Source organism: Haliotis rufescens, unplaced genomic scaffold (genome assembly GCF_023055435.1).
Source record: "Haliotis rufescens isolate VD_foot unplaced genomic scaffold, xgHalRufe1.0.p SCAF_11, whole genome shotgun sequence".
NCBI lineage: Eukaryota > Metazoa > Mollusca > Gastropoda > Lepetellida > Haliotidae > Haliotis > Haliotis rufescens.
In genome coordinates, this window is record NW_025963791.1 from 7,057,577 (window position 1) to 7,075,883 (window position 18,307).

At 41.6% G+C, this 18,307-nt stretch overlaps 1 protein-coding gene across 2 annotated transcripts; it reads right to left on the reverse strand.

Annotated features, from left to right (window-relative positions):
- Window positions 1–5,967: 5,967 nt before the first annotated feature.
- LOC124134270 (chitotriosidase-1-like) lies at window positions 5,968–16,176 on the reverse strand. 2 transcript variants are annotated; one of them, XM_046498996.2, is made up of 9 exons: window positions 16,044–16,176; window positions 14,476–14,546; window positions 12,966–13,146; window positions 11,790–12,042; window positions 11,063–11,187; window positions 7,993–8,110; window positions 7,498–7,662; window positions 6,688–6,807; window positions 5,968–6,184 (listed from the first exon to the last, which is right to left on the reverse strand). In XM_046498996.2, the coding sequence occupies exons 2-9, from the start codon at window positions 14,525–14,527 to the stop codon at window positions 6,047–6,049; spliced, it is 1,152 nt and encodes a 383-aa protein (XP_046354952.1). In that variant the 5' UTR covers window positions 14,528–14,546; window positions 16,044–16,176; the 3' UTR covers window positions 5,968–6,046. The 2 variants fall into 2 exon arrangements, with proteins under 2 accessions (XP_046354952.1, XP_046354953.1); XM_046498997.2 differs by lacking the exon at window positions 16,044–16,176 and adding an exon at window positions 15,766–15,853.
- Window positions 16,177–18,307: the final 2,131 nt, after the last annotated feature.

Consider the following 18,307-nt stretch of genomic DNA (forward strand, 5'->3'; position numbering starts at 1 on the left):
ACACTGCTCTGCGTGTCGGTAACACTAAACCGTACATATCATATGGGGAAGTTTTTAAAGTTCCGTGTTTATCGTTGAACTTTTCCTTGAAGTATGTGGCACTTCAACTAACAAGAACGCTTTCCTGCTATCATTGTAACTTAGCTCATTTGGATGTCGCATGAACGTCGTCATATGTATATGAATTAACTGCAAGTGATTCCATGGTATTTCATTGTCTAACTAAGAAATTTATTATGCGTTTATGTTGCGTATATAAAAACATAAATGAATAAATATATATAAATATCAGACCTTGCCCACTAGCGGACTACTGTTTCCTGATTGACTGATGAAAGAGTTGGCGAGGGTTTTGTTGCATGAAACGATGTCACTGATTTCGCATCGGTGTCCACGGTGTCTTTTGTAAAAAACATAAGTCTATGCAATTATAATTGTTGATGTATTTTCTTCAAAATATTTGATTTCAATATGTCTTTTGCGTTTATGGAGGTGTTAAGTTACACACCAAACTATTTTTTTAACTCTCTGATGTTCAGTTCTACAGCATCCTTTGAAGTTTTACCTGTCACATGTTTAGTTACACAAGATGCTTTGAATTGTACCTCTCTGATGTCTAGCTACACACCATGTTATGACATTTTACACCTCTGATGTTAAGTTACACACCATGTTATGATATTTTAGATTTCTGATGTTAAGTTACACAACATCTTATGACATTTTACACCTCTGATGTTAAGTTACACACCATGTTATGACATTTTACACCTCTGATGTCTAGCTACACACCATGTTATGACATTTTACACCTCTGATGTTAAGTTACACACCATCTTATGACATTTTACACCTCTGATGTTAAGTTACACACCATGTTATGACATTTTACACCTCTGATGTTAAGTTGCACATCATGTTATGACATTTTACACCTCTGATGTTAAGTTGTACACCAGGTTATGACATTTTACACCTCTGATGTTAAGTAACACACAATGTTATGATATTTAACACCTCTGATGTTAAGTTACACACAATGTTATGATATTTTACGCCTCTGATGTTAAGTTGCACACCATGTTATGATATTTTACACCTCTGATGTTACGTTACACACCATGTTATGATATTTTACCTCTCTGATGTCTAGTTACACACCATGTTATGATATTTTACCTCTCTGATGTCTTGTTACACACCATGCTATGATATTTTACCTCTGATGTCTACTTACACACCATGCTATGACATTTTACACCTCTGATGTTAAGTTGCACACCATGTTATGATATTTTACACCTCTGATGTTAAGTTGCACACCATGTTATGACATTTTACACCTCTGATGTTAAGTTACACACCATGTTATGACATTTTACACCTCTGATGTCTAGCTACACACCATGTTATGACATTTTACACCTCTGATGTAAAGTTACACACCATGTTATGACATTTTAGATTTCTGATGTTAAGTAACACACCACCTTATGACATTTTACACCTCTGATGTTAAGTTACACACCATGTTATGACATTTTACACCTCTGATGTTAAGTTGCACATCATGTTATGACATTTTACACCTCTGATGTTAAGTTGTACACCAGGTTATGACATTTTACACCTCTGATGTTAAGTAACACACAATGTTATGATATTTAACACCTCTGATGTTAAGTTACACACAATGTTATGATATTTTACACCTCTGATGTTTAGTTGCACACCATGTTATGATATTTTACACCTCTGATGTTAAGTTACACACCATGTTATGATATTTTACCTCTCTGATGTCTAGTTACACACCATGTTATGATATTTTACCTCTCTGATGTCTTGTTACACACCATGCTATGATATTTTACCTCTGATGTCTACTTACACACCATGCTATGACATTTTACACCTCTGATGTTAAGTTGCACACCATGTTATGATATTTTACACCTCTGATGTTAAGTTGCACACCATGTTATGACATTTTACACCTCTGATGTTAAGTTACACACCATGTTATGACATTTTACACCTCTGATGTCTAGCTACACACCATGTTATGACATTTTACACCTCTGATGTAAAGTTACACACCATGTTATGACATTTTAGATTTCTGATGTTAAGTAACACACCACCTTATGACATTTTACACCTCTGATGTTAAGTTACACACCATGTTATGACATTTTACACCTCTGATGTTAAGTTGCACATCATGTTATGACATTTTACACCTCTGATGTTAAGTTGTACACCAGGTTATGACATTTTACACCTCTGATGTTAAGTAACACACAATGTTATGATATTTAACACCTCTGATGTTAAGTTACACACAATGTTATGATATTTTACACCTCTGATGTTTAGTTGCACACCATGTTATGATATTTTACACCTCTGATGTTAAGTTACACACCATGTTATGATATTTTACCTCTCTGATGTCTAGTTACACACCATGTTATGATATTTTACCTCTCTGATGTCTTGTTACACACCATGCTATGATATTTTACCTCACTGATGTCTAGTTACACACCATGCTATGACATTTTACACCTCTGATGTTAAGTTGCACACCATGTTATGATATTTTACACCTCTGATGTCTACTTACACACCATGCTATGACATTTTACACCTCTGATGTCTAGTTACACACCATGCTATCATATTTTACCTCACTGATGTCTAGTTACACACCATGCTATGATATGTTACCTCTCTGATGTCAAGTTACACACCATGCTATGATATTTTACCTCTCTGATGTCTAGTTACACCCCAGCTATGATATTTTACCTCTGATGTCTAGTTACACACCATGCTATGATATTTTACCTTTCTGATGTCTAGTTACACACCATGCTATGATATTTTACCTCTGATGTTAAGTTACACACCATGCTATTATATTTTACCTCTGATGTCTAGTTACACCCCAGCTATGATATTTTACCTCTGATGTCTAGTTACACACCATGCTATGATATTTTACCTCTCTGATGTCAAGTTACACACCATGCTATGATATTTTACCTCTGATGTCTAGTTACACACCATGCTATGATATTTTACCTCACTGATGTCTAGTAACACACCATGCTATGATATTTTACCTCTGATGTCTAGTTATACACCATGCTATGATATTTTACCTCACTGATGTCTAGTTACACACTATGCTATGATATTTTACATCTCTGATGTCTAGTTACACACCATGCTATGATATTTTACCACTGATGTCTAGTTACACACCATGCTATGATATGTTACCTCTGATGTCTAGTTACACACCATGCTATGATATGTTACCTCTCTGATGTCTAGTTACACACCATACTATCATATTTTACCTCACTGATGTCTAGTTACACACCATGCTATGATATGTTACCTCTCTGATGTCTAGTTACACACCATGCTATGATATTTTACCTCTCTGATGTCTAGTTACACCCCAGCTATGATATTTTACCTCTGATGTCTAGTTACACACCATGCTATGATATTTTACCTCTCTGATGTCTAGTTACACACCATGCTATGATATGTTACCTCTCTGATGTCAAGTTACACACCATGCTATGATATGTTACCTCTCTGATGTCTAGTTACACACCATGCTATGATATTTTACCTCACTGATGTCTAGTTACACACCATGCTATGATATGTTACCTCTGATGTCAAGTTACACACCATGCTATGATATTTTACCTCTGATGTCTAGTTACACACCATGCTATGATATTTTACCTCTGATGTCTAGTTACACACCATGCTATGATATTTTACCTCTCTGATGTCTAGTTACACACCATGCTATGATATTTTACCTCTCTGATGTCTAGTTACACACTATGCTATGATATTTTACCTCTGATGTCTAGTTACACATCATGCTATGATATTTTACCTCTGATGTCTAGTTACACACAATGCTATGATATTTTACCTCTCTGATGTCTAGTTACACACCATGCTTTGATATTTTACCTCTGATGTCTAGTTACACACCATGCTATGATATTTTACCTCTGATGTCTAGTTACACCCCAGCTATGATATTTTACCTCTGATGTCTAGTTACACACCATGCTATGATATTTTACCTCTGATGTCTAGTTACACACAATGCTTTGATATTTTACCTCTCTGATGTCTAGTTACACACCATGCTATGATATTTTACCTCTGATGTCTAGTTACACACCATGCTATGATATTTTACCTCTGATGTCTAGTTACACACAATGCTATGATATTTTACCTCTCTGATGTCTAGTTACACACCATGCTTTGATATTTTACCTCTGATGTCAAGTTACACACCATGCTATGATATTTTATTTCTGATGCCTAGTTACACACCATGCTATGATATTTTACCTCTGATGTCTAGTTACACACCATGCTATGATATTTTACCTCTGATGTCAAGTTACACACCATGCTATGATATTTTACCTCTCTGATGTCTAGTTACACCCCAGCTATGATATTTTACCTCTGATGTCTAGTTACACAGCATGCTATGATATGTTACCTCTCTGATGTCTAGTTACACACCATGCTATGATATTTTACCTCACTGATGTCTAGTTACACACCATGCTATGATATGTTACCTCTCTGATGTCAAGTTACACACCATGCTATGATATTTTACCTCTGATGTCTAGTTACACACCATGCTATGATATTTTACCTCTCTGATGTCTAGTTACACACCATGCTATGATATGTTACCTCTCTGATGTCAAGTTACACACCATGCTATGATATTTTACCTCTCTGATGTCAAGTTACACACCATGCTATGATATTTTACCTCTGATGTCTAGTTACACACCATGCTATGATATTTTACCTCTGATGTCTAGTTACACACCATGCTATGATATTTTACCTCTGATGTCTAGTTACACACCATGCTATGATATTTTACCTCTGATGTCTAGTTACACACCATGCTATGATATTTTACCTCTGATGTCTAGTTACACACCATGCTATGATATTTTACCTCTCTGATGTCTAGTTACACACCATGCTATGATATGTTACCTCTCTGATGTCAAGTTACGCACCATGCTATGATATGTTACCTCTCTGATGTCAAGTTACACACCATGCTATGATATTTTACCTCTCTGATGTCAAGTTACACACCATGCTATGATATTTTACCTCACTGATGCCTAGTTACACACCATGCTATGATATGTTACCTCTCTGATGTCTAGTTACACACCATGCTATGATATTTTACCTTTATGGTATTTGTGTAGTTACACATCAAATTATGATATTTTGTCTGTGAAATATTTGGTCACGACTGGGTTTTTGTGTGATATTTGGTCACTAATGATTTATCTCTGTCATGAAAATAACACAAATGTGCTGTATCATCATTGGGATTTGTTTTCTCAACTTTATCATGTCGGTGGTCAAAATAATAATAACTTATCAGAACATTGTTTTATGAAGTGGTCTCTTGAAAGTATGATAGATGGGTTGAAAGGTTTACTGTGATTGGTTTTAACATAAACACGAGAGCTGTTTGATAAGTTGTGAGACACACATAAGAAGTAAAACCTTTTAGGTCAATCAACAACAACTTGAGCAAATTCTTTCGCTGTGACAAGTCAGTAACATAAGCAGGGGTCTCAGAGCTTTGGGAAATGGACAAACATGAGGGGGCATTTCCCAGGACAGAGTACATTCAGTTATCACAGAAGGTTTGGCAATGAAAATGCATCTGCTCGTTGTAGTTTCAAGGCTTCCACCTGTTCCCAAACATTAAGGAAGCTCCAGCTGAACGACTCGAACGATGACGCCAGAGCAGCTATGGAGAACCTTTTGGATAGCCCAAACCTACCAACAAACGTTTCTCCTCAAACCTTCCACGTTATAGTGCTAACTCCTAATGGTACAATGGAACGGATAATCGCTTTATTGGTTTTATTCACACACAAAACATAACAACGTTAGCGCAGGGTCACCCAAATGAAGGAATGACGATTTGTTATCCAATCAAAGTTCCAAATGCGTTCTTCACAGCGTTCATGAGAGGGAAAGCTTTGCCACAGATGCCCTTGAAGTCGTCCATGTCCAGGGCCCACACCATCACGCCGCCAAAACCGTTGTCGATGACGTATTTCACCTACAACGCAAACGAGATGGTGTCTTTAGAATCCTATAACTATTTACGATTGGCACTGAGCTAAAAGAAGACTTTAAAACAACTTGTATATTTGCAAACACTCTCCTATAAAAATACAAAGAAAATACAATCAATTTTCAAACCACACTGCTGTTGTACTGTTGGTGCTATTCCTTTAACTTATGTGATTCGAGTACAACCATGTTACACTTTGATCCCTTATCAAAATACACATCTAATCAGAAGTTTCAAATTACCTTCAATGTGATGATATTGTTATGAAATGACAGTTTTTGTTACTTGTGTATAAATGAGCGGCGGGGTAGCCCAGTGGTTAAAGCGCTCGATGTTTATGTCTATTGTCCGGGTTTGATTCACTCTGTGATCCGAATTCTGGTGTCGCGATATTGCTAAAATATTGCTAAAAGTTGTGTACGACCCAACTCACTCAGTACTTGTGTAAATACTGCTGAAGCTTGTCAGACCACTGAGGGTCGCCCTACCTTCGCCGCCAGACTCTTCTCATCATCATAGCCAACCCACTGGTTCTTGCTGACCAGGAAGGGCACCTTCTGTGCGTCGATACGCTGACCAGTGGCGCCGTCCTGCAGGATCTTGCACACCTGCATACAGGAACACCACTGAGTGTACTTTCAATTACAGTAGTTGCTTTTGTGTTTATCATCTAGCTGATAAATACAACAACAACTTCTACTACTACTATGTATTATTATTATAATTATTATTATTATTAGTAGTAGTAGTAGTAGTAGTAGTAGTATAATAGTTTACAGATTAAAATAAATAATTGCAGCAAAGAGGGTTTGGGTGATCCTGGCACAGTCAGGTTGGTTGGGCTCATCATGAGCTTAAAGGGCAGATGGAATAAGTGTATTGAGGTGAATGGAGATTATATTGAAAAATAAAAGTGAAAAAGATATTCTGCGACTTGGTCTCATATTGAAGTTGCAAAACTTATTGAACGCCCCTCGTATTACGCTTGCATCCCACTAACCTCATAGTTATACTAGCGCCCCACTTTCCTCATTATACGCAAGCGTTTCACTTACTTCATAGTACGCTAGCATCCCACTCACCTCATAGTACGCTTGTGTCCGACTCACCTCACAGTACGCTAGCATCCTACTCACTTCAAAGTACGCTTGTGCCCGACTCTCCTCACAGTACGCTAGCATCCTACTCACCTCAAAGTACGCTTGTATCCGACTCTCCCCACAGTACGCTAGCGCCCCACTCACCTCATATAACGCTTGCATCCCGCTCACCTCATATTACGCTAGCATCCCACTCACCTCATAGTACGCAAGTGTCCCATTATTTCCCGAGTAGATGCCTGCTTTGCCAGGCCCAGTTACATTCCCTCCAGACAGAGTGTAAGTCCGACTGTAGAAGGGGAGCCCCAGGAGAATCTTGTCTTTGGGAACGCCCAGCTGTGCCCAGTACGTGGCAAGGTAGTCCTGCAGAAATCGTTCAGATGAAGCCGAATCGTGTGTTTTTTCACAGTGATCAATATCGAGTTGTGACAATAAGGTTACATCATTCAAATGACTGCTGGTGAAAGAGACAAGAGAGACCGGATCTCAGCGAGACAACAGATATACCTTGACTCATTTAAGCACGATCCCAGCACACTGTAACCATGGCGAGCCCCATGCATTTTACAAGCACAGGGCATTAGTGGCCTCTTTACATTCAATACCACAGGGACTTTCTCTGTTGAAACGCATCAAACTCTTAAAATGATTGTGTCGTCCCTGCTGTGACCACTCACAAGAAGCGTAACTTACGACGTTATAAGTCTTGTCGGTGGGCGTGCCGTAGAGGGCGGAGTGGTGAGCCGCCGTCTGCACCTCCTCCCAACCCCCATGCATGTCGTACGTCATCAGGTTGATGAGATCCAGGTGACTGAAGATAATTGAAACATGAAGGCAGTGGTCGTATTGGAAGTTGGGACAACTCACTCACTCACTCATCAAAGCAAATCCGATTCTTGACTCCATTAAACAAGTGCCGCTCATTGACTGAACTGTTATCAGAATTATTCGACCGTGTTTGCAGGTTTCGGCAAATGGTTCAACACGACCTGCGATGCTTTGGGCTTTCATCTACATTAGTCCTGAGGACAGTGTATTGGGCGGGACTACATACCAGTACTGACCTACCGAGGACAGTGTATTGGGCGTGACTATACACCATACTGACCTGGCGAGGACAGTGTATTGGGCAGGACTACACACCAGTACTGACCTGGCGAGGACAATGTACAGGTCGGGACTACACACCAGTACTGGCCTGACGAGGACAGTGTATTGGGCGGGACTACACATCAGTACTGACCTGGCAAGGAGAGTGTATGGTGCGGAACTACATGTCAGTACTGACCTGACGAGGACAGTGTATTGGGCGGGACTATAAATTAGTACTGACCTGGCGAGGACAATGTATGGGGCGGGACTACACATCAGTACTGACCTGGCGAGGAGAGTGTATGGTGCGGAACTACATGTCAGTACTGACCTGGCGAGGACAGTGTATTGGGCGGGACTATAAATCAGTACTGACCTGGCGAGGACAATGTATTGGGCGGGACTACACATCAGTACTGACCTGGCGAGGAGAGTGTATGGTGCGGGACTACACATCAGTACTGACCTGGCGAGGACAATGTATTGGGCGGGACTTCACATCAGTACTGACCTGGCGAGGACAGTGTATGGGTCGGGACTACACACCAGTACTGACCTGGCGAGGACAATGTATGGGGCGGGACTACACACCAGTACTGACCTGGCGAGGACAGTGTATTGGGCGGGACCACACACCAGTACTGACCTGGCGACAACAGTGTATGGGGCGGAACTACACATCAGTACTGACCTGGCGAGGACAGTGTATTGGGCGGGACCACACATCAGTACTGACCTGGCGAGGACAATGTATGGGGCGGGACTACACACCAGTACCGACCTGGCGAGGACAGTGTATGGGGCGGGACTACACACCAGTACTGACCTGGCGAGGACAATGTATGGGGCGGGACTACACACCAGTACTGACCTGGCGAGGACAGTGTATTGGGCGGGACTACACACCAGTACTGACCTGGCGACAACAGTGTATGGGGCGGAACTACACATCAGTACTGACCTGGCGAGGACAGTGTATTGGGCGGGACCACACATCAGTACTGACCTGGCGAGGACAATGTATGGGGCGGGACCACACACCAGTACTGACCTGGCGAGGAAAGTATATAGGGCAGAACTACACACTAGTACTGACCTGGCGACAACAGTGTATGGGGCGGAACTACACATCAGTACTGACCTGGCGAGGACAATGTATGGGGCGGAACTACACATCAGTACTGACCTAGCGAGGACAGTGTATGGGGCGGGACTACACACCAGTACTGACCTGGCGAGGACAGTGTACGGGGCGGGACTACACATCAGTACTGACCTAGCGAGGACAATGTATGGGGCGGGACTACACACCAGTACTGACCTGGCGAGGACAGTGTATTTGGCGGGACCACACACCAGTACTGACCTGGCGACAACAGTGTATAGGGCGGAACTACACATCAGTACTGACCTGGCGAGGACAATGTATGGGGCGGAACTACACACCAGTACTGACCTGGCGAGGACAGTGTATTGGGCGGGACTACACACCAGTACTGACCTGGCGAGGACAATGTATTGGGCGGGACTACACATCAGTACTGACCTGGCGAGGACAATGTATGGGGCGGGCCTAAACACCAGTAATGACCTGGCGAGGAGAGCGTATGGTGCGGAACTACATGTCAGTACTTACCTGGCGAGGACAGTGCATTGGGCAGAACTACACATCAGTACTGACCTAGCGAGGAGAGTGTATTGGGCGGGACTTCACATCAGTACTGACCTGCCGAGGACAGTGTATTGGGCGGGACCACACATCAGTACTGACCTGGCGAGGACAGTGTATGGGGCGGGACTACACACCAGTACTGACCTGGCGAGGACAGTGTATTGGGCGGGACTACACACCAGTACTGACCTGGCGAGGACAATGTATGGGGCGAGACCACACACCAGTACTGACCTGGCGAGGACAGTGTATTGGGCGGGACTACACACCAGTACTGACCTGGCGAGCACAATGTATTGGGCGGGACTACACATCAGTACTGACCTGGCGAGGACAATGTATGGGGCGGGCCTAAACACCAGTACTGACCTGGCGAGGACAGTGTATTGGGCGGGACCACACATCAGTACTGACCTGGCGAGGACAGTGTATGGAATGGGACTACACACCAGTACTGACCTGGCGAGGACAGTGCATTGGGCGGAACTACACACCAGTACTGACCTAGCGAGGAGAATGTATTGGGCGGGACTTCACACCAGTACTGACCTGGCGAGGACAGTGCATTGGGCGGAACTACACACCAGTACTGACCTAGCGAGGAGAATGTATTGGGCGGGACCACACATCAGTACTGACCTGGCGAGGAGAGTGTATGGTGCGGAACTACATGTCAGTACTTACCTGGCGAGGACAGTGCATTGGGCAGAACTACACATCAGTACTGACCTAGCGAGGAGAGTGTATTGGGCGGGACTTCACATCAGTACTGACCTGCCGAGGACAGTGTATTGGGCGGGACCACACATCAGTACTGACCTGGCGAGGAGAATGTATGGGGCGGGACTACACACCAGTACTGACCTGGCGAGGACAGTGTATTGGGCGGGACCACACATCAGTACTGACCTGGCGAGGACAATGTATGGGGCGAGACCACACACCAGTACTGACCTGGCGAGGACAGTGTATGGGTCGGGACTACACACCAGTACTGACCTGGCGACTTTGACCGCCTCGTACGACACGCTGACCCGGTAGGGACTTGGGCCCAGGGCAGCAGTTAATAGGAGCCTGTCCTTGCCCGTCTGAGATGCCTCGGCCTCGAAAGCTTGACGTATTAGCTTAAAGAGAAATTTTAAAGTCACACCATATTAATTGACTCTGTTTGATTAATATACATGAACAGATCTGCTTTATGTTTACATGCATTATATAAGCATAAGGCGAAAAGTCAGGGATTTAAAGTAGAGTCACTTCCGCTGTAGTCATTTCTATTGAGTGAGTGAGCGAGTGAGCGAGTGAGCGAGTGAGTGTGTATTAGTTTTAAGCCGCTTGTAATATCCCAGCAATATCAGGGCAGGGCACGCCAAAAACCTGGTTTTTACACATTGTACTCATGGGGGTATGGAACTCCGCCGAGCCAGTTTGCAAAAACCTGTCATATTGAATAATTTCGCAAGCTGTCGAAATGTTATGCTTGAGCATGTTACAGTGCATGGATACAGGACGTGTGTGCTTTACCTATCGGACATAGATGTTTACAGTAAAAGAATACTATTGAATCCTAGCAGGGACGTTGTCGGGGTGTCGCATTTGAAGCATTGTCACATTGTCGCGCTTTGGTTAATTTTGACACTTTTTGCTTGTTTTTGTATGGGCGAAAACGCGACAATGTCCCTTCTAGGACTCCATACAATTCCTCTACGGATTTGGTATGACTCACCTGAATCATCCTTGTGAAGCGTTGCTTGTCACTTGGGGGGCTTCCTCTGGTTGCCGGAAATTCCCAATCTAAGTCAAGGCCGTCAAAATTTCGGCTGCGTAAGAATGTGATGGCGTTTCTTGCAAAGGTGTTGATGTTGCTATCAGTTGATGCCAGAGCGGAGAATTCTTTGAGCTTGCCTTTCCAACCCCCAATAGACAGAAGTAGTTTCAGGTTGGGGTCCTGTTTCTTCAAGCTCGTAAAACGATTGTACCTAAAAAACAAAGTATAAAACAAAAATATTTTACGTTTACATCAGAACTAATTTTTGTTGGACGTTCTTGACTTCATAAGTTCAAGGGGCAATTGACTGCCGGGTGGCCTCATGCGAGGCAGTTCGCTATACAGAGTTGCGTCCCTTAGAAGTGTTAGTATCCGTTGGGTTCGAATCTTAGATTCGTCCTGATTATGACCATATATTGTTAGCACCATACCCGTGTTCGTGATAAATTTCTTCGACAGAGGGAGATGAAGGTTCCAGAGTCGTTCAGCTGCAGAGCTAATACAGGGGTACGTGTGAGATTTAGAGCTTGTGACCTTAGATAAATCAGCATTGTCAAACCTATTATTGCATCAATTTTATATATTATTCTTGCAGTATTGATGAAATTCGGAACCTATAAGTGGATAGATAAATCACCATCTATGGCATCAAAATTAATTTACTTATGTGAAACTTACCGCCCAAAAACTCGTAAGTGCAAAGGTGCCTTTACTTGTTTTTTTCGTAATTGAGGAGACATGTGAATCCCAGTGGTTTAAGACGGTACAGAGTTGTGTTCCTTAGTAATGCCAGGGACCACTGACAATGGGTTCCAATCCTAGATTAGCACCGATATCATCGACAGTCTCACTAACTGATAGACGGGCGGTGTGGTGTGGAGTGTGTGTGTATGCAGGGGTTTAGTATTACAGGAGTTATAATTCCCCAAGAACACGTGTAAAGTTCCACTGCAATATCATCAAGTTTAGTGATTGAATAATATGCATGTCATTGTACAAAAAACCTGTTATTATTTGTGACAGATTACTTCTAAGGGACGTAACACTGTATCTCGCATTGCGGCGTTTTGGGCGACTGGGCTACCGATGCCACCGTTACACTCTTGCCTAGATGATGTATGAAAATGCACATACATGACAGGATCGTCCGAGGGATCTCCAGGGATAATTTTAGTTCCGGAGGTGTCAATTTCGGCGAAGGCGTATGAGAGGTGTGTGCACAGGTTGACACCGACGTCTTCTGGGTTGAAGGCCACGGGATCGGCACGGTAACGTGCCCAACCGGCAAAGTAGCAGAACCGCTGATATTTCACCGCTGTTGATGAAGAACCAAAGCTACATACAGAACTGAATAGAGCGTAGTTCAAGATCCCGTACAATGATGTTTGCAGCAAAGTTCCAACAAAGTTCTTTATGTAACTGTAAGTTTGTGAATGTTTGTAAACAGGACGAATCATACTCAACAGTTGTCACGGTACCACAGACAGACAGACAGACACACCACACCACACCCCACACACACCTTCACGAACACACACATACACATCACCCCTTGAATGTGTCCATCCTCGACTATCGAGGGTAATATATCTTCATTCAATTATGATACTTACCCTGGAACAATTCGCCACCATAGGTTCGTTTTAAATCCGGTCCGAGTGACACGAGGCTTGAAATAGCCGTCTAATCAAATGACACCGTCTCGGATGTGTATGGGTAATCCGGACACACACACACACACACACACACACACACACACACACACACACACACACACACACACACACACACACACACACACACACACACACACACACACACACACACACACACACACACACGGACGGACACGGACGGACACACACACACACACACACACACACACACACACACACACACACACACACACACACACACACACACACACACACACACAACCCCAACTTCACCCCACCCCCACCACCATCAATCCAACACACACCCACCCCCACCCATTCCAACCTGTGTTTTACATTGATGTTCATATTAATAATAATATCGTTTCCAGCTACAACTTTAGTATACATTTTTTTATCGAATAAATGTATGAAGGACTCGTGCGTAAGAGGCGGCAATTGCGTGATGGAGATGGTTGAATTGGGCGAATTGGTCCGGGTTATCATAATATGGAGAATAAATGATAAACTGGATAATCGAGGGTGGAATAACAAATCGATATGTGGTATAAATGGATTGTGGACGGTGCAGCTTCCCGAAAGTACACTGCCGGACAAATGAAAGTATACACCTGTTTGATGGCTAAAAAATGAAACAAACAAGAGATAGTTTTCGATGGTGACGTATCTGACACGGGTATCAAAGTTTTTGTTTTTACCTTGTTTGCAGTCTTTCGGCGACTGTTTTCATCCTGGTAACGTTTTAATAACGCTTTTCAAATCCAAGTTTCAGTGTGTATACTTTTTTATGCCCGGCATTTTTGTAAATAAAGGCAACTGACCGTTGGTCCCACATGCTAACAATAGTAAACAAAATAATATCTTGTCGAGTTAATTTCCGCCTAAATGATGGAAGAGTGCCTATTAGAAAGTTCAATACTAAGACTTAGGGTCGACACAATCGCTATTCACGCGGCAATGTATCTTACCATGGGCCTGCCATGCTACCAGCAAGAGTGTAAACTGCAACCACGAATACATCCCACAAGAACTAAACAGCCTGCAAACAAACATAAATAAATTCAACCGCGAGCTTCACAGCATCTTTGAGTATATTTCAAATTCACACTTTATATTTGCAAAGTCTGTACATTTTCAGAGGAACCAAGTTGAACATTTGTATGTGTATGTGCGTGCGTGCGTGCGTGCGTGCGTGCGTGTGTGCGTGTGTGCGTGCGTGTGTGTACGTGTGCTTAGTCCTAGTCTGGGCAAATGCCGTATTTACAGTGCTAGCCACTGTTTACCAAGGATACCCTACTCGGACACAATATACTGACTCCGAGCCCCGACCAGTCCCTCTTTTGTCAACGTACTGCCGAGCGCCAGGCAGGGTAACAACAACTGCCATATGTTAACGACTTGGTACGATGCATTCTGGGATCGAACCACCGAACTTAAGCTCTCGGGCTGACAGCGGAGACGACTGAGTTGGTACGACGTAACAACGCTTGAACAATATATCAGTTACAAAAGGACTTTTCAGTTAAATGACTAGAAACATGTGCAATGGAACATATGTTCTTTGTTCAGGGTGTTTTCCTAACGATCATTCAAGCATTTGTAATTCGAAAGCTTCACTGTCAAGATTCGAACAAACCGAAAAACAACTTTTTTCTTGATAAGGACTATTTTTGTAATAAAGACCCACCAACTTAGGCAGATATCATTATGCTAATTGGTAAACACGGTTACAAAAACAATATGGTTTCAACATCTATAGTGCAAAGGTTATACGGATATCATACATGGTTAAAAAACGTTAAATCACTCGGACCCTGGGCCCTGTTCCACGAAAGCGATCTTAGCGCTGAGGCGATCATGACTCACATACTTTAATATAGATCTCCGATAGCTGTAAGCTGAGGTCGCCTGGTGGAACAGGGCTCTGATGCCCAGCTAACTATAGGCTTTACCTGCTCTAACCTCCGTGTAATATATATAGTCTACCTGCACAAACTGATCAAACCCTCGAACATATTTTCTTGATACAAATGTTCAAGGGATTGGGCAAAAGTTATCCAACTGAGGTGGCCCTATCCTTAATACATATATACAGACATTGATGTTTAATTATATGCACCACACAACTACAAAGTAACAAAAAGGAAAAGAATTAAGAAGAAAAGCATAAAGAAATACTTTATATTTTTTTCAAACTTTAAAACAGCCTTAGCACAATGTAAAATTGCGAAACCGACTCTAGTTCTGTATGGGCCTACCTTCGTCCAAGTTACCTGTTTCTCTATAGCTATCTCTGTGATAAGACACGATGTCTACATGGGTCGTATGAGAACTGGCACAGGTAACTATAGTGAACGTGTCTGTGGCCCATTACTGCGACAAAACTGTTACAATAATATCCGGCATATTTTTTAATCATACATTTTAACAATTAATCTAACCTGACTTTTGAAGAATTGTGGTGAAATTAAATCAAGAATTCAAACATAAAATAAGCGTCAAAAGCCTTTGAATATTCTAAAGAAATCATACATACCTGTGTTCTAGTGGGAAAACGCCTATTTAAGACGTCTGATATAGTGTTTTCTGATTAGAACCACCTGTTGTAGGCGTGGCTAGACAGTAGAGACTTGCGAGTTCGGCCGTTTGTGTGATATAGAGGAGTGGACTTCCAGAAGAACGCAGGAATTATCAATAAAAGTTATACAGGGGACATTTCATAACTTCCGTTTTCAGTGTTAACATTTCGTTTACTTGATATATGGGCCAAAGCACGAACGAGACAACTTTTACTCATGGTATTTTTATTAAATTGAAATCGTTTTATGGGAATAAGCATCGCTTGATTTGTTTTTAAATTAAACATATAAAAGGAATATAACACTCCAAAACTTACTTTTCACCATCTATTCTCAAGTAATAACACATGATAAATTTCATATTTATAAAACACAAACTCTAATTTAAGAGAAAAAAGTCTAAAATATGCTAATATACTAATATATACTATTCTAAATATGCCAATCTGACGCTCTTCGGTCATTCCATGGAAGCGGCCATGCATACGCATACACATACGTGATACCGTATGCGCCAAATCGACGGTCAATGGCGTTTGGCATGCATCATGTCTGAGCCGATATTGTGCGATTTGAACATGTCACTGCGTCCATAATCATAATGTAAAACATATGTATTATGTTTGTCATGTTTATGGTTCGAAATAAGAAAATTTATACAATGCTATGCAAATCACCCTGTCATGTCATGTCAGTATTTTTAATTCAAATTATTGATGAGGTCATGGAGGCAGAAGTGTTTCAGATCGGTTCGTTTTCTATGACATTAATATTTAAAGGTCCTATCAAAATTTGCAAATATCTTGAAACGTCCTAATGACATTTATCTCTTGCAAAATCACTGAGGCATTATTACAGTTGTTAGTTATTTTGTTTGCAAATAATGTAATGGCTGTGACTAATTAAATCCTGCAATTTATGACTGACAGAATATTTCATTTTTTTACGCAGGCTCTTGCCGAAATGTTTTCAACCTGTCCTGTCGACATTGAGATGAAAAAGAGGTCTTCTTTGACATTGGCTAACACACTACCGGTTATTGCTCTAATTTTGAAAATAGCCAATGCATATAAACATGTTGCGATATTATAAGTACATCATTTTACATCATGTAGAAACATCAAAGTGAATTTGACAAGTATGATATTGTCAAAGCGGCCTGAAAAACAACTCGGTCACAAAATAATGTGTCTGGTCAACGTGGTTAATGTGTATTAGCTGGTCAGGCTAAGCGATTTGGTTGATTGCATGGATCATTGCTCATAATGTTAATCACTAGTTTGTCTAGGTCAAAATCAGTTTCTTTACAGAGGGTGGCGTTAAACAACAAAACACATATTTCAAGAAAAAAGAAAGCTTTTGGCCCCTTATTGTTTCGGTCCTTTTTCCCACATTGAGATGCGACACCATGGTATAACCAAAATACTGATCAAAGCCGTTGGAAAACATTCATCACTAGCTTAACAATATCATATTTAGTGCATTGTGAAAATACATAAAGGTGAAGAAAATTAAATACATAATGTATGGTTCGTCTGCAACGGGCAGCTTAACATCCTTGGTGTTTCCCTACTTTAAAACAGTTTCAGTTTACTGCTGAGTGAGTGAGTGAGTGAGTTTGGTTTTACGCCGCTTTTAGCAATATTCCAGCAATATCACGGCGGGGGACACCAGAAATGGGCTTCACACATTGTACCCATGTCGGGAATCGAACCCGGGTCTTCGGCGTGACGAGCGAACGCTTTAACCACTAGGCTACCCGCCCGCCCCGTTTACTGCTTAAGATCTAAAGCTATGCCTTTCATACCTTCAGTATTTATGCTTCTTGTACATGACTGTTCCTGCGGAAATGTGCAGCCAAAATACTGATATGTTTTGCATTGAAGAAACATGTAATCTTACCATATTCTGTATTGAGTATTTGTTCATTCTTAACTATTTCAAAGGACCATTTGCATGTCCTTGTGTAATGTCATCTTGGCAACAACAAAACTCCGTTATCAATAAATTTGTGTGTTGTTTATAGATAGATTATAACACGTGCTCGTTATCATCACTCAGCTTAAAAGACGTTGAAGAATTTAAATACTTGCAGAATGTTAGACTTTTTTCTTTCATAATACAAGAGTTTGATATCCAGCTATTTTAACACTTTTAATCGTCATGGAAGAACGCAACAACAACATATGGATATTTTTTAGACTGGATATTTTTAAATTAC